The following is a 24,605-nucleotide window of genomic DNA, read 5'->3' as shown; positions in this document are numbered from 1 at the left end:
CGAGAACCATCTGCTCCACAACAACTTGTTAACTCCCCCAGATTTTGCACCACTAATTGCGTACCAAGCAATACTTGCCAAACTCATTAACACGTTAATTTATAGATGTAACAAATTAAGGGTAATAACATGGTACTTAAAACATATCATAGATAAAATATGTTTGATAAGCTAACCAGATGTCTATTTTTTTTTTTACAAGTTGCATTACATAGCAGATGAATAAAGAATTTTTTTTTTAAATCACCAAAAAAATGGCAATTTTTTGCCCATTATTTTGTGGGACCAGTTTGACATTTTGTTTTAATAAAGTATTTTAAAAACTGAAAAAAGTATCACAGGAAAACAATTGCCATTTTTTTGCCCATTATTTTGTGGGACCACTTTATCGTTCCGGTTCCGATTTTCTTCAGAATGTTTATGTTGTTTGTAAGCACCGACCGACTCGACGTGTGTTGCCTTCACCTAAATTGGTCCTCTTTGTTGTCAGGAGCAGAAGTGTCCCGTACCTTGGACACCACGCATATTTCTATATGCAAATGACAACTAAATGGAAGTGTCCACATCCATTCATCGGCTTCCGTGGCAGGGTTAACGATGAGGTTGGCGCGCACGTGTTAACGTGACTCGTGTTCATTAATGTCCAACTCGGGCGACTTCAGTGTTGCATTTTCCTCTGTGACAAAAAAACCCGCAACAATTATCACAGCAAATTATGTTAAAAGTCAATTGTGAGGCTATTTTTGCCTCACAATTGACGTCAATTTGGTGGCACTCAATGACTGCAGAAATAAAATGAACCTTTTTTTTTTTCTTCCATTATACGAGCAAGTACGAATTTACAATTGTGAAATTTAAATTTGATTCAAATTTGATTAAATGTTGAAAGGCAAAACTACCCAATATATAAAAAGTATTTTTTTAAGGTCTTGCTCTCTGTTCTTTGCAATTACTTCCGTCGTACGTACGCTGAAACTGGTGGGGTGGTTAGTGTCCAGTGCAGATTCTTTTATCTGAAGGAGTTGCGTGACTTCCTTTTAGGGCTGCCTGCCGGCGACGCCAGCACTTTATCTGCCAGTGTGTCAGGGTGTCGGCGAGCGTGTGATGTGTGTTATTCACGCTGTGGGAACAGGTGGCTGTCAGATTACGGCCCGACGTGAGTCCTAGTCAATCCTCCGTGGTCAAGAAAAACTGACTTGCCGGGAGGCCGAGCGTCACAATACTTGTGCGGCGGAAAATTGACAAAGTAGACATTTCATTAGGTACACCAGTTTTAGCTCCTCGACCTTACGTGAATCATACAAGCTGATTGCCAAATTAGACTTATTAGACCGAGTCAAGCTGATGGAAAGATGAATAAAAGGGCGGTCGAAGACCGACGGAGACAAGTTAACGAGAAAACGTTCTCGGCTATTCACGTTGAATGCTTTGATTCACGGTGTTATTTCAGCTCGTGTAAAGGATGACACATTGGCTATCAAATGATTCTTTTTATGTCTGGGTGAGACTTTAGGCCTACGCTGCGCTCAGGGGCGAGGAACTTGAAAGACTTGAGTCAGTGCGGATCATGAAGGATGTGAAATTGATGCTACGAGGGAAATCCGCCAGCTCTTTGTGACGCACTCCGCTCGCCGTGGATTGACGTTTCGTGGCGTCAGCGAGGCGGTTCGACGTTTTCCGTGAACCGTCGAGATTTCTGATTTTTAAAGTCGCCACTGCTTGATGACGGCGATTGGCTCCGCCCCTTGAAGTGTGTGTGTTATGCAATATTCTCTTGCATTGTCATTCCAATGGCAAGTGAAGCGATTTGACATTCCCAACGTTTTTGTGTCGTCGCAGTGTCTTATGTAGAAACGCATTCAGCGACAGCTGTAGGCAGAGATTAGAGGACGACCTCCTCTAGTTCCCGAGCCACTCGGGCGGGGGGGGAGTCTAGGTGTGTGTTTGTGTGTGTGTGTGTGTGTGGGGGGGGGTCATTGACGACTACTTTCTGTATAAAATCTGCCGCACTAAGTCAATTTCTTCCGCGCTGCCTGTCACCTGTCTGCGAGGGACAATTTACAGGCGGGAAGTGCTACATCACAGTACAGATGACACGGCTGCTTTGGCATCGATAGTATTGACGACAATATACTCTCACCTTAGTCTGACAGCAGGAGTGAAAGCGAGGATAGAGGGCCACGGATGTTTATCTTCTGAAAAGTGAGGGCACGGCAAGATTTATGGCTGGCTGTTTGCAGCGGATGACTCATTGTTACAGAAACTGCAGTGTTGTAGGACGTTTAGATGTGAAACTGAGCAGTGTTGTGCATGATTTAACATGCCGAGTGACACATTTTTATTTGTTGAGACTTTAAGAAGCTTTCACAACATCTAATACACTGCGGAACAATTTGCAGACAAAAAAAAAAATTGTCGAGTTAGATTTTTATGCTGATTTCACCTAAAATTGCCCAGTTTTGTTTTCCTCCAAAGCTGAGCCAACAAAAAACTAAAATTCATCCGACTAGCTGTAGTAAGCCTTTTACGATCGAGCTCATTTTGAGCTAGACGGCAACTTTTTGTTATAATCACAACTGAGATGGTGAGAGGTGTGTGTGGCTACCAGTTGGTCAAGTTAGCTTAGGCTAGCTTTTCTCTTAACTTGTAAACATACTGTTTTCAGGGTTTGACCCAAATCTCTAATGTTGATGTAAAGTTCTGATTTTCCCGTAAAAATCGCTTCTTACAGAGCCAATTTATTCCGATGTTGCCGCCCTACTAATCTCTCCATGTTTTATGCACAGAAGTGAGAGTTTCTGAAGAATGTGAAGATGTGGTAATTTTAGATCACACATAACATAAGCCGTCTCCATTAGATCAGTCATCGGCGGTCAGCGGGTGAGATTGAGTCGACAACATTCCACACACGAGCTAGTCCCGTGTGGAATCCTGTGACTTTGCTCCGACATACTGAGCGTCCCTAAATGAGATCGCCTCATTTAGGCCGTGAAATCGATGAGACAATTCCAATTCAGTCCCATTGTAGTGTCCCGTCGCATTATGTTGCCAAAACAGGGCGGGCAAGACGACAGGCAGACGACATCCCGCTTTCTTTTGCAAACAGACGGCGTCGGACTAAATTGAAACGTCTCTTTTTGTCCTCGCGTCATTTTCTTTTCCTATTCTTGCGTGCGCGACTGACGAGTGTACCGAGGACAAAGATCCATTTGCTTTTTCTTCCGTATCTCCAACCGAGATTCTTCTTGCCGATGAGCAAAGCGTGATTACAGGCTCTTGATATCCACGAAAAAAAATCCATCCCTTTATTCATCCATCCAGCTAAGCCTTCGTCCATTGAGCCGAGAAATCGTCCTTGGATTCGTCCGTCCGTCTCTTGATCTAAGAAAGAACTTGCGCGTCCATCTTCAAGCCAAAGTGTTCGCATGCGTAAAAATACATGACAAGGTGCGGTGTGAAGATATTGTGAGAATGATGTAGTCCAGAGAAAACCATTTATAAGATGTATGTATCATGGTGCCTGAGACACCGTGTCAGATATAGCTTCCAGGAAATGAGTGATGGATCCCGACCACTTCACCGGGACCATTTAAGGGTCATTATTCCACCATTATCATCCTTTGCAATGACTGCATAGCCCTCCTCTTGCCTGTCAGCAGACTCCCTGCAGTATGATGGCCTTGCGTGGGTGTTTTTATGATTATGGCAAAAATGAGAACATTGAAAATATAGTTTATATCCAAACAGTGTATAGACATTCCTATATTTATATGTATGATGCCTTGTTCAATCTCACTCCGTCGATGTACTCGTACAAAACTACCACACGTACAAATCCCACTAGCCCGCCAATCCGAAATTTGTCCTCGTTTTGTTATTTAGCGACCCTCGCTTTTGGGATTGGTCGTGGGAGTTGTAGGCCCCTGGCAACTTTTCTTAGCCACTTCTACTGGCATCGTTTTCCTTTTATGGCATTGTACCTTTGGTTCTCCCATTTGTTTTTGGGTCTTACGCAGGCTCGGTATTAGCAACTTTTTCAAAGGTGGCCTGTCATTTGCCGGCTGTTTTTCTTTTATACCGTTCCCTTATTCATTCGAGCAGACGACATAATTGGGCAGTATGGCATGGGAAGGCTGCTTGACAATATGTTCCCCACTCTTGCTCTGCAATTTGAGTGTCAGACATTTTGTCTTGGATTGCAATCAAATGCATCTCTCCAGAAAATGGCTTTTCCCGGCTCCTCAAGGAAGAAATGCTGATGGATTTGTTGTTGGACTGCGTGATGAGGTTAAATCGGGCTAGGTATATGCCCGACTGTTGAGGTCCAACCTTCAACATTTAAGCGTATCCTTGATAGAAATATTGATTGGCATTTGACTGCATTCCCTTGCCTCAGCTAATCAATTAATTAGCAGAGTAGCGAGCTGATTTGTCGGAGTGCTGGTAGAAGCTCGGTAACTGCGGAATTCCGTCTGTCAGTTCTGCATGAAATATTCATTTGGTGCTTTTTAACACTTTGGCTTGTGTTTATTTGGTCACACAGTTATTTTATCAACCTCTCCAGCTTCTGACGAAGCGTCAAACAATTCAATAATCCTAAGTGACAAACATGCCCTTCAAGTCTATTCACAGTAATACCTGATTAACCCCAAGCCAGAGACATTTGTGATGGGAAACTGACATATTAATAATGCTGAGGAGGACATTTTCATCTTTCAAAGATATTTTGGCGCCTTTCCCGTCTTGATCCACTCTAAGAGGATAAAAAGTCCGAGTTGTATATGTAGAGAAAAACGTTGAGACGATAAGAGCTACTCAGACACCCAAAACACGCGTCTGCGGTTTTAATCTCGGCTCATTAACATACATTTTAGCATGTCAGTCAAAACTCTAAGATGGCGGTGCACCGGCTCGAGCTTTTTGGTTAATATGAGCCGTCTGCCCTCTTTTATGAGCCGCTCCTCGCCCCTTGACATGACGTCCCGACATCAGCGAAGACTCCGTCCTTGCTTCGTGTGATCAAATGCAGCGACTCAGTCGTAATCCTCAGCGGGACACACAAAGACCTGTCTCCCATCCTGATGAGAGGACTTTGTTGCATAATGAATCAAAATTATTTTTTCAATTGGCGGCTTTACAAAAAGGGTGTCTGTTCTCTGAGCCTTGTTCTCATATTCATTTTATCCGCTTCCCATGGTTAAATCTTGTTTTACTCATAACCGCCTCTTTGGTGGATATTTTCTGTATCATCGTTACGGAGGCAGGGATAAATAAAACAGGCCGTGAGAACAGTTTCAGTCACTGATTTCCAGTACTCATTTGTTTATAGCTCCCTTGCACTGATGAATCAAAACTGTTTTGATTTGTTTTTCCGTTCAGCATGCGAGTTGATGAACCAAGGGATCCTGGCCTTGGTCACCTCCACGGGCTGCGCCGCCGCCAGCGCCCTACAGTCCCTGACGGATGCCATGCACATCCCGCACTTGTTCATCCAGAGGAACAGCGACGGCGTCCCGCGTACCGCCTGCCAGTTCAACCCCAGCCCGGACGGCGAGAGCTACACTTTGGCCGCCCGGCCGCCTGTCCGCATCAGTGACGTCCTGCTTACGCTCGTCTCCGAGCTGTACTGGCAGAAGTTCATCGTTTTCTACGAGAGCGACTACGGTAAGATTCGATTCGTCCATTTGAATTGGCGATACCCCAAAGTCACGTTTCTTCCGGCCGTTTTGTATGGCTCGACTTTGGAAACGATCTACCGAAATTGCCGACGTCAATCGGGCCACCAAAGAATTGAATAAAAACCACGACCCCTCAACCCCGCGCAAATGTTGATCATAAAACTTTACAATGTAACGCTTACTCAGTGGAAACGAGACGTTTATATAAATCATGTAAGACCGTGGCCTTTGAACATCCTTTGAGGAGATAGAATCCTCTTTTACTAGACTGAGAACCCACATCAGAGCCATCGCGGGAAAAAGCCACCTTTGTTCTGAGGCATATAGTGCTCGGCCGTGATACGGTGAGAGCGGATTTGATTGATATTTTTTTCATGCTTGATATGGAAAGCGTCTCATTCACTTTAACTACTTCAAAACTTGCTCTCGAGACTTGTTGCAGGAAGACAAAGGCCGTGGAGACTCCATCGCTGCCTCTGTAGTGCTTGTGAAGGGTTTTGCAATGCCAACATTTTGTATGTATATACCTCAAATCCCAAAATAATTTCAAATGAACAATCATGTATAGAACTGTTGACATGACCAGTCGCAGTATTCTGCCAAGCCAACACTGCAGTCTGGTACTGCCTGTCGTTGCCTCTGGCTTTTCCCCGTCAGTTTTTATCTCGCATACTCGGTCGGATTCTTGTCAGGTGATTGACTCGGCCATTATGCTTCGGGTCATTGTCCATCTCCACTGTGGAGGGCTCACGAATGGGTTCATTTGGCTCAATGAATCAGTGAATGATATTCCCGCTTCAGAAGTCATCCTGCCGCTTTTATCGGCAGTCACATCATTGAATACGAGAGAACCGGTTCAATCTTGAGGTTGGCACAGGATACAATATCACCAAGAAGGTCATTCCAAAAACCATATCAGCAATGAATCTGGCTAACAAGACAGTCGCTCGCCTAGTAAGTCAGTTCTTAAAGTTCCGAGACTCTTCCGTCGCGCTACACTTTGTGTAGTCTCTTTCCCAGATGTATTTGGGAAACAAACCATCTGGCTGGTTGGCCGGCGCCGTTAAACAACAACAACAACAGGATAGCATCGGCGGCGGCTAGCAACATCCAAACGAAGAGACAAATCAGAGCCTAATTGGATCATCTGTGGCACCATGAAAGACAAGTGCGTCCCAATAGTGTCTTGTGTATTTTCAAACGTGCTACATTGGAGTTTCCCCCGCTCTCATTACGGCGGCTCTACGGACCCAACCTTTCGTTGGCAAAAAGGCTAATGGCCGCCCGTGAACTTTTTGATTGGCAAGCGGGCGCACGGCGCCGACGCCGCTTTGCAAGTCATTGCGAGTTTGGAGGCGCGCCATCGCCGGCGCTAATGAGCTTCATCTTTTTATTGTTTCGATGTACGGGAAGCCACAGATGATGTGGTGTGTAATGAATTTGGGCGGTGGAAATACCTTCATTAAATCGCAAGCTAACCCTTGGCATAAAAAAGTGAAGGCGATCATAATGCTTTGTAGACTCCAAGTATTGATCGACAAACAAACTAGGCTCATTTAATTAGCTTTTTTCACATCAAATTGGGATCCTGGTCGGCGAGCAGGCAGCGTAGCCACAGAGCTCGCTGCCCTTGCAGCGCGATTACTGAGGCCAAACCGCAAGCGCCTGCAGGAAAATACGAATGGAGAGGAAAGGAGGTCAAGATCATGTTTTTTGTTGTTTCTCTTCAATTTACACAGAATGCGCAATCTCCTCGCGGGCAAGCGCTTGCTTGCCAGAAAGTAAGTCCAAGACGTGAAGATAACTTGGGTGAACATCGGAGAGCCCAGCCCGCACTCTGCAGACTATTTTTGTGGCTTGACTTTATTTCCACATGAGATTGGAGTCTGGGAAAACAAAAGAGACATTGGATGAACTTGGAAAGAAAAAAAAATGGAAGTAATCCGTCACACCAAATATTTGAATTTTGATGTGAATCATTTATTTAGCGTAACCTGGAGTTTTTAACTCATTTCTTAAGGTGATGCAAATTTCAAATGGAGCGAAATTAAATCATTTAATTGGCTGTCGCTTATCCAATTAATCCCCGTTTGATTGTTTGAACAATCTAATTTTTCCCATTTGTTCCGAGCCACCGATAATGTCAAATCCCGAGACGAACTGCGAACTAACTTCTAACAAATTTCTAATGGGAGTGATTCTTCCCTTCAGTGGATTCAGTCAGTCGTCTGCTATGATGCAATTTTCTCCGAAAGGTGTCTTGGAGTGAAAACTGAAAGTTTTGCGCTTATCAGCGAGCGCCAGAGAACCCCCGTTGCGCACCGAGCGTCTCCATCTAGTGTGACTAAGTGCAAAAAGATGGGATCGATTATTTCAATTTAGTTTTTATCTGACGCTTGGAATTAACACGGCGACAAACAGACCACCCCAAGCACCTTCCTGGAGGATGCCGAATGACAAGCGCCGCTTTTTGCTATTCATGAGCAAACACAATTTGTGTGACAGAGGGATGAATGCAAATGGAGAGCTGCATGGAATTCAATAAATACAATTAAATATGTACTTTTATCCTACTTGTGAGCATAATAAGGATATTCTTATTATCTTGTTCTCATGTGTGTGGTCAATTATGATCATATTTGTTTGAGGCTTTTAGTCGTGGGCCTTGGATGATGGGCTGTTTTATTAGCGCGCGTCGCGAGCCCGCCCGCCCGCCCGCTCGCTCGCTCGCCCGCCCGCCTGTGGGAGCAGAATGATGCTCAATGTAATGAATCTGTAAAGCTCATTCATTCCAATCTCCCGTAATATATCAGTTAGGAGGAAAAAAGGCGCATAAAGCACTTTCACCGCTTTGCCTCTAGTTCACTTTGTCATTGTAAATTTTCATACATAATTTGGTAATGTGGGAGTGGGAGAAAATCAGCTCTGCACCAAGGCAGGCTAAATGGATTTATTCCCCCCCCACCACCTTAACACCTTCATGCAAGGAAAGCACACAAAATTAAAGCAGAGGTTAATGTACCCTTCTTTTAATGACGACCCAAAATTGATAGCAACTCGTGTTATATATCATCGGGTCACAAGCTTGACTCGTCTATTGCCGTCAACTGGAATTCACCTTTCACCATCAGGTGTCAAACTCAAGGCCCGGGGGCCAGATACAGCCCACCACATCATTTTATGTGGCCCGCGAAGACAAATTATGCATCAAATTTGTGTGTCATTACTGGAATTGCAAATTGTCTTCACTTTTGATTAAAAAAAAATTAAATATTTGACCAGTTTTTACTCATCTGATTTGAAAACGAGGTATTTCTCAGTTTGTTTTGTAGCTTTTACTTTATATAATATGAGGTGCTCATACATTTATTTGGGATGACTGTCGTAATGGCCCTCCGAAAGAAGCTACGACTACAATGCGGCCCGAGAAAAAAATGAGTTTGACACCCCTGATCTACATTATGTACTGTAACTATCGTCCATCTGTCTGTCTATTTTTTATTCAATTCCTCCAATCAGATAACTCTACTAAATTGCTGCTAAATTTGCTTCCCCGCTGGATGACTTGTAATCATTTTTGGGTAATTCCTCCAAAGTAATAAACTTGGCTGTCAGGTAAAAAGGACATTCCCAGGAAGTCTTTCAGTGTTTGATTTTCACCACTAATTAGCAAATGTTGGCACCCCAACCTGCTCAAATATGAGCTCATCTGACAAACCTCTGCCAAGAAATAAACAACCCTATCTAATGATATATTCCTGCATGTAGTTTGTTGATCAAAAAGAGCCCGAGTCAGCACTATTGATTTGTTGAAGAACTGTCAAAGGCTTCAAATAAACTACCTTTCCAGAACCATCAAGAAAAATATCAGTCCACTCATTTTCTCGAGTGCTTGTCCTAATAAGGGGAATGTCGAACTGGAGCCGAGGCGGAGTACACCCTGGAGTAGTAGCCAGCCCCTCACCATTTACACTCATATTCACGGACAATTTAAATCAGAAGTGACTGAAAATAAATCGTTCTGTCCGATTACCCACTTAAGGAAGGAGTTAGTGTTTTCCTTCAGATTAGGTGCTCTCCTTGCCACTCCACTTCCTTTAGTGCTTAGTCATGTTAGCACAGCAGAGAATTAGGCGGGGATTAGACGTAATCTTGATTAAGCGCCGTCGAGGGGGGAGGTGCTCGCTCTCGTCGAGCGCAGGCATTCATGCAAACTGCAATGGAAGTCTCCCGCAGCGCGCCTGAATGGCGGCGATGCTCGCAGCGGGTGACGTGTCGCGGAAAACAAAACAAGGCGCTCGACTCTGTCTCAATTAAGCCCTCAGTCGAGCCGTGAGGTCCACAAATCTGCCGACTAACGTTTTGTGACGCAACGGGAAGGTACGAGTGACCTTTGCCTCTTTGGTGTCAAACGGAGAATCTCTCGTCAGAATTATTCTCACGTAAATAAGATTGCCGCGGATGGTTAAGGAAACATAATAACAGCAACTGTCGTCTTAAATCCAAAAAGATGAGACAAATCGTTTTTTTTTTATTATTATCATTATAGTTGTATTGATTCATTACCTTTGCCAGTGAAGTGAAGTTTTAATCTGTTTGTTTTCCAAGAAGAACACAATAGGCAAACAGCATTTGAAAGTTTTTTGCAAAGCTTGAAAAAAAACATTTGTTCTCTTTTTTATTTTTTTATTTATCAATTGGTAGATTCGGTATTTTGAATCTGCAGTGACACGAAAGATGTAATTCATTTCTTCAAATATTACATATTCACTTCCATAATATTTTAAAATATTCTTTAAGATGTATAAAATGTATGCAATGCATATTCATTAAACGCGGGGAGAAAAAAAAGATGAATGGAACAATGACTCTTTCTGTCTAGCAGAAAATTCAGCAGGCAAATGTGCAGCCATGCTCGTGCACTCCAGCTCAATTACTCTTGAGCTATACACAGGCTGGTCTACAAGCATATCAGATCATCCACCTCTAGAAAGAAAGAAAAAAAAAAGTTTGTAGTAGCCTGGTGAGAACCCAAACCAAAATTCTAAATTGGGTTTTAAGACAAAAGTAGCGTTATTGCGCTAAGGGTGTCCGTGAGTGATCATTTAAACAGGCTCATCTCGGCGTCGGGCTTATAGCGTGGCCACGTCTCCGGCTTTTCCGCTCGGATTGCGACGCAGCCTGACAGCTCGGTAAAATCCTCTGAGCCCTTTCATCGCGATACTCCGCTTGGGCCGTTTGCGCCGCTGCGGTCCGAAAGGGAAGCTCCCGCCAGCGCTTCGGCTCCAGTCAGAAAAACGCAGAGAAACATGTTAAGGAGTCTTCACGCTCTTCTCGCCACTGCACACTGATAACAGTAACAAAAAAAAAAAAAGAAATCTCAGCGTAAAAAAAGCCAAATCTGCCTTTTAAAGCCAAAGATGAGAGAGTTGGGTGTCCGACGGCGCGTCACCTGCCGTGCTCTTGCCTTGACTGGATTACGACGATATCCGCTTCACTGGCTCAGTTAAGATGTCCAGATCGGCAAAGCTGCTTCCAAGGGAGGAAAAAAAAAAAAAAGCGCAGTCCTCTGAGGACTTGATCTGCAAGAGTTTTAGGAGAAAATAGAACAGTTTGCTTTGCTAACCGTTTAACCTCCTGACCCAGGACCAACATGCTCGACAGCTCAGATTGACCTGACTCGAATGTTGCATAAACTCTGGATGGAGAATAATTTCATGCCTGACTACAATTTGGATTTGTTGCCAGTCAATCACAGGACAGGCTTAGAGACACCAATCCAAACTGTGGAATCGATCCTTCACTTTGGCTGTTGGAAAAAGAAATACAAGATGAGGTTTTTATTTTACAGTGAGGTCACATGATCAGAGAGAGCGAGACCGACAGAGAGATACTTTATTGATCCCGGGAGGAAATTCATTTATTTATCCAGATCAATTATTAATCCAGATTTATACACAGAATCAAGAAGACAATCAGAGTCATAAAAAGTCCAAAATAGAATACTGGCATCCACAACATTGCTGTTCGTTTGACCTATTCAAGCTCACGTCCGTCCACATGTGGGCTGGAAAATGTCCACATGAGTAAATTAGCTCTGCTCTTGCTGTTGAATGTGTCAAGAGAGGCTTGAAACATGGCAGCTGGGTCACCAGATGTCACAAACACACATCAATTGAAACGCAAGCAGTATTTCTTGGAAATTTGATTGAAGAAAAAAAAAAATGGACTCCACCATTTTTGCTTGCCTTCATGGCCTATTTATACACTAACTACCACGTTTATGGAGACTGAAATACTGTAAACTAAATACGTGCACTCATAAAAGCAGTCACTCCCTGCTTTTGTGCTTGGGGGAGGTAATAACTCTGAAGGAGCACTTGTAAAATATCCCCATTGAGAAAAACAATGTCGGCGGAGCGCTAATCCGTCACGTCGCATTTAACGTGACGCCGTGCGAGCATTTTGACTTTTAACTGAAAACGGGAACCTCGTTGTGCTTATCACTTTGCATTCCCTTGATAAATCGTTTTGCCACCAAAATCTATTCATTTATGTCACCTTGTCAGAGAGAGATGGAATTGCATATCGATTACAAATCATATTTGTGCTCCATCCAAAAAAAAAAAAAAAGTCCAAGTTAATGTCTGTTCAATTTAAAGTGGCGCCGTCAAGTGTGGCCACTTCAATTTCGAGAGCCCGGCACTGCTTCCGCGTTGACAAATGATTTAATTTAGTATTTTGTTCCGCACATTGAACCGTTTTAACCAGCGACGGCCGTTATTATTTACGCCGCCTGGAATATCATTTGCAATACAACGAAAGGAAACGTCGCCGCCTAACTGCAAAGACGCTGCGCTTTGTTTGAGTTTGGCCTCCGGTGCAGGCGCCATTATGTGTCTTCGGCACCGGGTCAAAAAAGTCATTTGAAGATCATTTGCGTACCTCGCTCTGAGCGGCTAAACATCAACTCAATTAGCGCTGGCGCATTCCAGCTGTTTAATGATGTTATTGATTTTTCCGTGATCATATTTGTGTGGGCATTCCAGCAGCGGCGCTCTTTGCCTGTTGAATGCTGCCATCACTGAAACGCTGCGAGGCAGGACTTGGCACAGCTTCTGGAAATCCATTGCATGCATACATTTATTTTAAAAAAAGTATATACATACATATTTATATACGTATAATATATGTAATTATATAACGGATATTAAGTGTGTCTTAATTCTTTTTTAGAGCATGGCATGAACCCTTGATTAAGATCCATATTAAATCGTCAATAATGAGTCTCTTTTAGCCCATAAATGCTCCTAACAGATCGCATCATATTTCTTCTCAACAAGTTTACACAGCAAGGATTATAAAGAGTGTAATGAAGTCTAATTTAATTGAACAAAAATCAATTATTAATGCAGTTTAGTCCTTGGAGGACTTGATGATCACTGCAAGGATCTGAAGTCTCATCTGCCGCTAATTGGAGGAAACACAAAGACAAGGACACTTGTTGTATGCTGTCACATTTTGGTTTTGGAGAGTGAAATAAGTGAAAGTGCCCGGGAGCCTTTGAGCCACTCCTCAAAATACGCTGGAGTGTGCAAACATGTCCAATGGCGTGATTCATTATGCACAGCTTACATTTCATTTTCATTTTGTTTGCTTTAAAGCTTCATCTTCTCATGTTTGAAGAGGCACAGTGAACTATAATGGGGGGAAAAAAAAAATGACATCAAAGAGAAGCCGTTGAAAATGACATTTCTCGCCAAAATTTTCAACGCATCACCGCCGGGACGCCGTCTCCACCGAGAGCGGCGGCGAGGATTTATCTGCCGACCTTTGAAATCACAAATATGCTTTCTCTACTATGCTATTGATTCGCTTTTGAAAATGAGAATAAATGACATTTAATGAGTAAAAGTAGCAAGACTTGGCGAGATGGATGGAGGAACCTTGTAAAAATGTAGACGCAGGCTTATGGGTCACATTAAATGTTTACTATGCTCGCTATTCTGCAAGTTCTCATAACTGCAAAGTCAGCGCAGTGCTGACGTCGGGTAAATCGGGTGGACCATCAAAAAAAAAAAATGTCTTCCCTCTCCGTCAGATATCCGCGGCTTACAGACCTTCATGGACCAGGCCTCTCGACTGGGTCTGGACGTGTCCCTGCAGAGGGTGGACCGCAACGTCAGCCGGGTCTTCAATGACCTCTTCAGCACGCTGCGCACCGAGGAACTCAACCGCTACCGGGACACTCTGCGGCGGGCCGTGCTGCTCATGAGCCCTCGAGGAGCCCAGGTGTTCATCCACCAGGTAGGATGAAAATTCTATTTTCAGAAAATAAGAGGCGTGTCAATTTCACGACTTAAATCATATCGAGCATGTATTTTATCGGCTAGCTAGCGACGAGCTAACGATTCTTAGCAGTATTTTCATCTTTAAAAGTTTCTTCTTTTTTTTTTAATACAAATAATAGAGTTGACTATTGCATATCCACTCCAGATGCAAATCCCCGAAACTCCGAGCCCAACTGTCGCTCTCTGGTTTCGCACCGGCGAGACGAGCGTAACTACCCGCAAAGTCGAGCTTCATTAAGCCAGCGACTTTCTCTTTTCGATTCATTTGTCTTTGGCTGCTCCTTGCATACGTTTGCATTCCAAAGTGTCTGCTGCGCAGGCTGTTGACTGGCACCGTTTGGAAGTTGTCAGGCTTGAGGGAATTAGCATAAAATCCATTTTAGGCCCCTGGAGGAAAATATTAGTCGGGAATGCTTTTCAATCCAAAACCTGAACTTTTGTTACTGGCAAATAAGGATACAATGTCCCTACTTGGTTGGTTTGTAATCACTGTGCTAGCTTTGTGCGCTGTGTAAACAAACAAACAACAAATACCGGGGAGTTTGGTGAGCTGGAACGAAATAATGAAATTTCAAATTATTTCAGTGTGGAAAACCGATTTGATACACAGGTAATTGGAGTTCCTCGCTTGGTTGCCGTACGAATTAAACGCATAAGTCAAGGTACTCATGTATTCCCTCAATGTAGCGCTACCTGCTCAATTTGCAGCTGCAGAAGGGGACTGCGACCACACACACACACACACACACACACACACACACACACGCACACAGACGTGTGTGGACATCTGTCCGCGTTTCTTTTTTTTTTTTTATTGCATTTGAAACTCATTTATTTTATATTTTCATCTCAGGTGCCCCGCTCAGATTCCATCTGACAAAATCTGTCAGAGGTGCGGCGATATTGCAAGACAGCATCCAATATGTGTCCTCGACTTATGTCGGAACCCAAACAGCCGTATTAGCATACGTGCGTCATAAGCGTACGAGATGCGCGTCTCCTGCCAATGTGACATTTTGATTGAATTCATCTCATCCCTATCCAAGAAAATATCACACAAGGGTGTTTGCACAAAAAAATAATCCAATTGTAAATGTGGATTTTTGGCAACAAATGCCAAAGTCAGCCACGTTTGTAGTTTTAGGTCCTGTCTATTAGTGTGTCCAAAATGCTGACTCGTCAATCCGGCATCATGAATATGGAAGCCAAACACTTACAAAGACATCACTCAGTGTGTGAGCACACGTCCTTTTATGAATGTCCCGTCTTTGGGTTTTGCTTGCACTACTTCGTTTTTGACTCGGAGCCCTCGAGCTCCCCCCCCGCCCCCTGGTTCTTTTCTTTCTTGCCCAAAGTTGTGCTTAATCTTCCCCTTTACACTCTTTATCTTCCCACTTAGAATTCATGCGATGCGTCTCTGGTAATAAGCCCCCGCGTCACGTTCAGGCGCCGGCTCCCGGACGCCTCTGTGAATAAGTTGAATGGTGGGACGTGCCGGCAGCTTTGATAATCCATCTGAGCTTCATTAATACCTGTTGTCAGAGAGATCACCTGAGACCAGTCGGCAAGGCGATTGCATGTGCGAATATTTCAATGAGAAATGCCAATGATGTTGATGCCTTGGGCAGAGGAAGTTGCTGAGAGCTGTTTATCTGAAATTAATTACAGATGACAACTTTAAAGGGGACATATTAGGCAAAAGTGACTTTTTGAAATGACTGATAAAAACAGTTGCGTTTGCCTGTCTATCAAATGACATGTCATCACAGTATTTGGTTGCAACCCCCGTTTTTCTTTTCTGGGGGGGGGGGGCTAATACCACGATTAACCACTAGGTGGCAACACACTAAATTTGACTAAAGCAGAATATTGTATTTCAGCAGACCCTCCTTTTTCACAGTTGTTAGGTAGCGATGAGCTCTTGTTTGACTCTCTTCAATTTCCATTCATTGCTTATACACGCCTAATCCTCGTCAAGGTGACTCGTCTGTGTCCCACAATGCATCAAGCTTAAGAAAGTCATGTTTTTCCCTGAGCAGACTTTTGGTTAGACCTTTACAATTTGAACCCTGATTAGCATGACATCATTCTTCCATGTCTCTCCTTCCTCGCCCTTTTGTCCTCATAACGCTCATGTCGTCTCTCGTGTTTGGATGCGCAGACGCCTCGCCCCGTGTGTGTGTGTTGTAGCCAGCCAGCCAGCCAGCCAGCCAGACACTTGCCACATCGCCTTTCCTCTCACATCGCCCATGAGGGGGTGTGGCATCTGGTGTCAGCTCAGTCTGGCCTGGCTCCTTGACACCTGACGCCTCTGCGCACCCCTCATGCGAGGCGACCTCTCTGCCGAGTCACGCCAGCCTCTCCCGGGGGTGGCAAAGTGGCATTTTAAAGCTCTCCGACCATGTTTCCGTGTCCTTGGCTGGTATTAGCCGGCGTTTGTAAAACCACTTATCACTTACTGTAGGTGAGAAAAAAAACCATGACAGGTTTTATGAGATACCAAAGTCACTCCCCGTTTAGCATGCAAGTGAGCTCCTTGCAGCTATTTATAGCTGTTACAGGTTGGGAAAAAAAAAAAAGATTGTTTTTGTTGAACCCTTGTGGATTCAAATATACTGTGAAACCCTTGATATTCAAATGCCCTATTTAAATATTCCCTATGCATATTTTTATAGCATTTGTAGCACTTATGTAAATTTAAGGTCTTTAATCACACTTAATAAAAATGTGAGCATATTTTAAGCGAGAGCAAAAGCAATGGATAAAAACAAAAAAGTTGTACAAACCCAAAACTAAACAGATTGATCATCCTACAAATGAATTAATAATCACGCCCAAATCCAAAAGCCGCGATGGAGAGGTTCGTTGTACAAATATAAAAAAATACATTTTAAGGTTGTATTTGTTTATGTTGTTCGTTAAGTACCATTTTTTAATTGATTATTATATATGCAAGTTTGTGCTGAAAGATGAAAAGGCTAAGCATAATTTGAGCGTAAAATACTCAACTTGTGTCATTGTGAAAAGATCCAATTAAGGATATTTGACGGCTCTCGCCCCCATCACCTCGCCAGAGGTGTGAAAGCTGCCTTAAGAAATCCAAATGATACTTTTACACTCAATAGTTTCAAAGTTAATTATGTGTATACCGTGACAGTTACAAGCTCTGTTTTCTCAGTGTCGGCAATAAAAGCCGGCGTGAAAATCTGAAAAAGGCCACATGCATTGTTGTGTGTCATCTTTGCGCATTTTAAATGTCATTCAAATAAAAATCCACGCCTCATACGGAGGGAATACAGAACCTTCCGGCGTTTACTATCATATCAAATATTTAAGCACATGAGTAAAACCTACTTTTATATCGGACGACCTTACAGGTGTACCTAATGTTGTGTCCGGTTGGACGACCAGCTTCCGGCCGTCCGCCAGCAGGCTGCTGCTGTTTTACGTCGACCTTTTTATTGAGCACCGCGACTGCCGCTCGTTTCTCAATATGTGACTTTATGGCCCATCTTGGCCAACTGGGCCCGCCATCGTCCCAGCCGTATTTCTCTTAAAGGGATTGAGACATGCAATCACTAAGAAAATATTAGACTGTACTGATTGTAAACTCCTTTTTAGCAGGCTCTACAGTACAAAGGCGTTTATCTACTTGCCCCCGCACATTAAAATAAATTCAGCTTGTGTCCAATAAGTCCGTCCTATATGCGCGTGTAATGTAAGAAGAGTCACGTGAGGTTAAGTAAGCTAGCTAGCGCGCGGGTGATGTATAGCCTAGCAAAGGACGGAAATTTTTAGAAGCCGCGACTGAATTTCAAATCCACCTTGAGTCTCAGCTTATGCCTTAAAACCTCAACAGCCTTGGGCCTTGAATTTAATCTGTTTTCTCCGATTTCTGTTTAGATTCCAAGCAGTCTTTCTTGTCAGTGTCACGGCCGCTCGCAGATGTATCTTGAAAGAGCAGCGTGTATTATTATTCGGCAAACAAGACGGACATGCATAATGGCTTTCTCGTGTTTGGGGAATTTGCTGCCCCTGACCGACAGTTCATAAAAGAACGCTACGCACGCACACACACGAAGCAAATAGCGTCACAACAAAGAAAATAGCGACACTCGTCAGTTACACAATAGGTGACATCCGCTGCTTTCAACAGCAGCTACCTTTTAGTCACTGAGCAGGTGAAAAGCGCTAATGTGGAAAAATGGACAGTGTGAGCCAGTTCACTTTGCGACACGACCTGAGCCACACACTCCCGGGACAAAAGAGTCTGATTTGTCTCGTGTCGTGCCTCAATGCACTTATTATTACTCCTTACTATCTGATGCACCGAGATGTTATCAAAGCACGGCGGAGATCGTGCAAGCTTTTTTTTTTTTTTTTTTTTCCTGCAGCTACAGCTAATACTTCAAGCCCAGACCGGCTTCATTTCCTGCTTTCTTGAAGACGTTAGAATTTTCTGTCAATCCCGTGGCGTCGAAAAACACCAAACGTCCTCGGCTTTTATCTGACGCCGCGCTTTTTTTTTGCAAGCCGAAAATAGCCCGGTGTGCTTCACAGGTTCGTTGGCACCTGAGCTACTTGTCTTCTTGCCATCTTAGCTGCGACCAAGCAGGACGAAGGCGGCGTGACTCATGAACCTGGCAGAGACGCCGCAGTCACTTGGCAACACACGCTTACCATCCTCCATCTTATTTCAGATTGAATCTGAATATGGATTGCATATTTTAGTTTGAGTTACCCATTAAAATGGACTCAATATTATCAAGAAATCGTGAATACGTTTAATATTATTGCACAAAAGATAGCAACCAAAAAAAAACCAGTTTTTCTGCGGTATCAAACAAATGAGACCAAGATAAATCATTTTGTCCACCGTGAATGTGACTTAATCAACTACGGTGGCTTCATAAAGCCATCCAGCGTAAAATGTTTTGCTGTTAAAAGTGGACCAATTACACAATTAACTGGACTGCAAAACAGGAAGACAAATTAGTTTTTTTCTACTTGCAAGGCGACTGCTCGTGTGTTTCTCTTCTGACCAGACTTGGCCTTTATTTTTTATCTCGGCTGGGCAGCTGTTTGTGTAGAGGCGCCCACACAGTGCGCTTCTCCTGTTGCATCTTCTTGACGGGAGCTTGTGAAGTCATTAATTAAATGCTCAAAGTCGCCGCGTCCGCCTCACCTAATTGGCGGAGAAGACATAAGGCCAATGCAAATAGTTTGTCGTTTTGACACCGTATCAGAGGTCATATTATTAAATTGTAAGCTACTACGATTTAAAATGAAGCCAGTTTGTTGGAAATCGGAGCTGGTTGGAGAAGTCCAAAACTCTAAAATGATACATCATATCGATTAAACTACGGGACACCGTTTTTAAAGTAACCCTCCGAGCCGGCCTTGTAAATACGGCGGCCCACCGTTGGCGGGACTTCATCAGACCGTCGCGGCGGGGCCAAAAGGTGGAGAGGTGTGTCGAGTTTATCTGTCCGAGCGTCTGGCTCCCGTTGCTCCCTCCTGCCTTGACGCCGCCACCTCTGGACCCCGGCGCTCTCCCCGCCGCACCCCAATTCCATTTCCCTCCCAATAACAGCATGACAAATTGAGGCTGCCAGAAGATGATCTATCATTGTCCTACTTCTCATCCTCTTTGCTCCCCCCCCCACCCTCATTGTTTCTCTTTCCCCTTCTGTCCTCTTTACAGGACATTTCCTCTGTTTTTTTTTCCCGGCGTCCTAATGGCTCCCTCTTTCTCTCCACTATCTTCCTGCCCTTGTCTTTACTCTTCGTTAACCTCGGCCCGCTTTTGTCATTGTCTCCGTTTCTCTTTCGCCTCTCTGTGATATTCCCCCCGCGTTGGTTAGCTTGCGTCGGTGCGTCTCGAAGCTTTTGAAACATACAAGAGTACATGGTGACATCATAAATGAGTGCTCTCTGAACAGCAGCTTTTAGTAGCATGAAACAAACAAAAAAACAGCGCCATCGCTTAGTAGAGTGGTTCTCAAACTGGGCTCAGAGGACAAAAGAGGTGCCCGACAAAAAAAAGAAACAAATTTGAATATCTCACTCTCTCAATGATGACTTTAATTTCATAGTGGTCTGACTTATCTTGGAAAAGTATAACTACAAAAAAAATATATACAAAAATATATCTCATCTACAAATGACCTGGCGCAGCTGTCTGTTGTAAAAATGAAATGAGGCCCATGAGTACAAAAGTTTTCACACTTCTGGACTGGCATAAAAGAATCAGCCCTGATATTTTGATTTCAACCGGCCCAACTGCAAAAATAATAACAAAATAGCACCGCACAGCCCCAAAAGACGCCGACCCACCGTCCAGTACCTTTCGATGAATTTTAGTTGGACTTTTGAAGCACATTTTACTTTTCCTGATGGCTTTTATTTTCTCATTTCAACTCCATTCATCCAGCGTGTGCCACCAAGAGTGCTATTCTCGCAGAGCGTGGAGAATCTGAGAACATTGTAATTGCTTTGTATGATGAATCAATCCAAGGTAAGCCTTGCTACATCGAATCTAATGGCCGACATCTAAGTACAAGCAAATGTCTTTTCGCAGTCTGCGGGAGGGCGCAATAATCAAGAGACACTTTTGTACCCAAAGACTGCTATTAAAAGTGGGCAAGCCTTTTAACTTGATGGATGCCGCTTGCCTTCGCTACAGTGAGTAACGGCCTTGAAGTTAAAGAGCTTTTCATAAATAATTTGCCTTTTCTGTAAGTCGCGCTTGTGGTTTAACGCTGTGGTGACAGTGTTTTGTGTTCACATTAGCGACGTTAGAGGAATAACAAGATGAGAATTGGGAGCAGCAGCAGCAGCACACCGGTAGAGACACTCTCATTAGGCTCATAACACAGAGGTCACTGTTTTTTGTTTTATTTTGCAGTGTTTCCTATCCAAAGTACAAGAGCTCATTTCATTCATGCGGCTTATTAAGCAGTCTGTTCTCTCCAATTTTGGACAGTGTATGATGATCAGATTGATGGTTTTGATAATAACGATACTCAGCTCTGAGTGAAGCCCTTAAGCATTTTTGATTTATGCAACCGTGATGTTGTTAGTGAGCTGGAGCCCATCAACCTCTACAATTCCACAGGCACTCTAGACTTAATTGTCAGTCGGCTCTGAATGCCCACTACTGCCACCTATAAGATTGGAGTTGAACTATGTTGATTAGGACTGTTCTGTACCATTCCCCCCCTCCCAGACCGATAAGTAAGTGCTCACTTACACAATATTGTTTGTCCTCTGTGGATGTAAGCATTTTACCTTAGTACTTGTTCTTTGGTTATACACTTTGTAGATTTGTTATTCTTTCTTTTCTTTTTCTTTTTTTTCTTGTCCATTGACTAGCCGTTTTTTTCTCCTCTGTGTTGGTGCTTGTAAAATTTGAATATCCTCAAAGCGTCCCTTTCGCAAGATTTTACAGCTCCAGCGCAGCGCATATTTGTCTCCCTGCAGCATCACATGACATGCAATTATACCAAAGCCACAATGCAGTCCCTGAATGCGTTTCCCCTCTTCTCCCATGCCGGTGAAAAATATAAAGAGAGTTACGAGGGGTAATTGCAAAGCCAGCCACTTGGAAAACAAATACTAAAGTGTTTTTTTTTTTTCTAATGTTGCCGAAACGGCAATGCAAAAGAACACTGTTGATAAAATGTTCAATTAAAATGCAGCGCAGCCTCAGTGGGGAGCATATAAATGTTGCAGGTATGATGTTTTCCCCCTTTTGTTAGTATGCCAGTGCCATTAATTATTTGCCATGTGCGCATCCATATTCATAAAATTGTCTTGTCCATTGCTTCATGCAAAGACCTTTGAAACGTATATTTTCTATGGATCACGTTGACTGGACTCACAGAAAGCTTCTCGTCCATTTTGATTTTGAGCTCCTTCTCAAACCGAGCCATCATTATCACGCCAGCGCTTGTCTTATTTAGTGTCACTGCTCTTATTTAGCTTCAAGCTAAATGCCCTTTAATGGCTCGGTTTCAACGGTGATTCATGTGCGCAAAAAAAAAAACACTCCCCCATGTTCTGCCAAAGGGCACAAATCCTCGCTTTATCCTTTCGTTAGGGAGGGGGAGCAGAGACGCTTACTTCGCTGTAGTCACAGTGGAGTTTGTCCCAAATTATTCCGTTAGACTATTCATCCGCTAACGACAATTTAGCACAGAAAAGTGTCGTTTTGAGAGGAAAACGCCGGAAAACACTGAGGGGCTGCGAATGGTGCCTTTGGAACACCATTAATGGCTTTATTTTGCGTGTGCGGCGTTAAAAAGAAAATCTCTCACTTCCTTTTTACGGTAAACCCCCAAAGAGCACTCTCGGTGAGAATCAGCGTAAATGCTAATTTGTTAACGAGCTCAGTCGGACGTGCTTTCTCATCATTTTCTGCCGGGCAATTACACCAACACCAACTTGCATCGGAGACTTCTGCCTAATAGCCGCTAACAGGAAAATTATTTTTTTGTGACACTTTGGAGTCAGCCAGCCGTCACTCAAAAATATAATATGAAGAGAAGATGCAAAATTACACACGGAAAGGCTTGTGACAAGCTTTGAACCCAGAACATCTTGTCTGTGAGGATGACATAATGATCTTCCTCATGACAAATGCTAAATGCTAATTGCTAAAACGCTCACAGAGACGGGAAAGGTTGGCTAGGGCACTTTGCTGCCTGTACAACATAAGCTTTTCAGAATCAACAGCGCAGGCACTGTTCAGAAGATTCATGATCATGACATATAAATGTTTGTTTACCCTTCGCAGAACATTGTGTACGGGATGGCCTTGAGCGATGGGCCGCATCCCACTTTACAAAAGCACTCGCACACAATTTCACCTCGACATACAATTTGAAGTGTTTATTTAGCCCGGCAAGCATGTTTTAAGGGTACAGAAGCAGCAAGGGTACACACTCAATTTCCTGATATTCTGCCTCAATGTAAAACATAATGACCCAATTAGTACCAAAAATATTTGAAATATTTTACAATGTGGACTCTCTTGCAACCGTGTGACCAACCTACTTAGACTGTGTCCAAAATGTCCTAGTGGCAATCCATTGGATGCTAAAAGATACAAATGTACAGTAGTAGGACTCGATGCATGTGAGCCAACAATAGCGAGACATTTGAGATCCGTGTGCTTTGACGTCCAACTCAGGCCAAGCAGATGATAAAAAGATAGAGTTGAAAGGCCTGCCAGCTGCCACGCCGGTCGTAAAAGAGACATTCAGTGCCTCAGTACAGTCGAAATTTGGACAGCCCCCGACAGAGCGTGTGCTGTAATCACAGCTACAAAAGCCTCCGAGTTAAAAACAAACAAAAAAACACAAACATTGTTTGGCATTTCAAGTACGGGCCAACGAGAGTGAAATGTTTTGCTGCCCTTTTGGTTTCCCAAACACATTTCTTGTTGCTTTTGTGGAGATTTTTGACACATAAGACCTTCAACACAAACCAAATCAGCATTCTACTCCTTCAACTGACTCGGTTGTCTTTTCTATTCATTTTCTCGACGGTGTGCAGTGCGGCCATCAGTAAACTTCAATCTAAGAGATTATAGAGTGCTGGAGTCCCCTGTGGTCTCTTGCCACTTCTGCAGAAGCTCATAATAGCAGAGTGCCGGTTATTATGGCCTGCCTCCTATTGCCGGGAAAGTTCATTTGGAGTCCTGTCCAGGCGAAAGGTCTGATCTGAAGTGGTGTAAAACTGCACGACTACGATAGGAACTGCAATGTTACAACCTGCTCCCAGTAGGATGAAGTGCAATTCAGCTAAAGCCGCACTGATTATCAACTGGACAAGATTTGGTCCAAAGCCAAGCAAACTGAAGTTGTACAAAAACTTGGAGGTGATTCATCAAGAATGTTGACTTTTGAATCGCTTGCATATGCATTGTTGGGTCTCTTGGATTCAAGTGCACGCATTAGTCGATTAAAAAGGATGCATATCTTTTGTTATCTGCATAGTTCTGACAAATTATGGGAATGAGTCATGAATATTATCACCATTTCATTTCCGCACCCCCACATTGAGCAAAAACACCATCGATACCTTCATCTCAGACTCGTTCCGGAAGCTGATTGGCTGTGAAGAACAGAGGGCGGGGTGAGCACTGGCTCATTTGCATATTTCCCCCGCCCACTCGAAAACTTGAGTCATTTTTGTCCAGAGCGTGACAAGCGGATGATGAGTTTGCTGTAATTCTTTATCCTTTGTGTATTTTGAACAAAGCCCATCTTAGCCCAATGAACTATTTTAAATTGGATTAAGTTGTTCTTTTCCAAAGGGGGTGAAAATATTGTTTTGGAGCTACCGTAATAAATTAATTCCTCGTTGACAATGCCAATTAAGGCAAAACTAGCACTGTTACGATATCATTAGTGTGTAGCGGTGTACTTAGTAAATCACTCGGTGAGAGCACATAAGGAAGCTCTGAGAGGAAAGTCAAAGCGTGTGGATGAAAATTCATCACAGGATGATGTGCTTCCATTCAAGCATGCCGCCAAGCTTGATGGGATTCCTTGAGGAGGGTGTCGGAGGA

At 43.5% G+C, this 24,605-nt stretch overlaps 1 protein-coding gene across 4 annotated transcripts in view; it reads left to right on the top strand.

The window, feature by feature from the left end:
- grid1a (glutamate receptor, ionotropic, delta 1a) overlaps positions 1 to 24,605 on the top strand; it is a 143,607-nt gene that overhangs the window by 85,091 nt on the left and 33,911 nt on the right. For all 4 annotated transcript variants that reach the window (XM_085921827.1, XM_085921826.1, XM_085921825.1 and 1 more), the window contains 2 exons: positions 5,380 to 5,664; positions 13,780 to 13,985. In XM_085921827.1, the coding sequence (XP_085777953.1) occupies positions 5,391 to 5,664; positions 13,780 to 13,985 (480 nt within the window). In that variant the 5' untranslated portion in view covers positions 5,380 to 5,390. The remainder of the gene's footprint in view (positions 1 to 5,379; positions 5,665 to 13,779; positions 13,986 to 24,605) is intronic.

The sequence above is a fragment of the Syngnathus leptorhynchus genome, chromosome 10 (genome assembly GCF_054491065.1).
Source record: "Syngnathus leptorhynchus isolate UIUO chromosome 10, UIUO_Slep, whole genome shotgun sequence".
Classification (NCBI taxonomy): domain Eukaryota; kingdom Metazoa; phylum Chordata; class Actinopteri; order Syngnathiformes; family Syngnathidae; genus Syngnathus; species Syngnathus leptorhynchus.
This window is presented reverse-complemented; position numbering and strand designations above follow the sequence as displayed.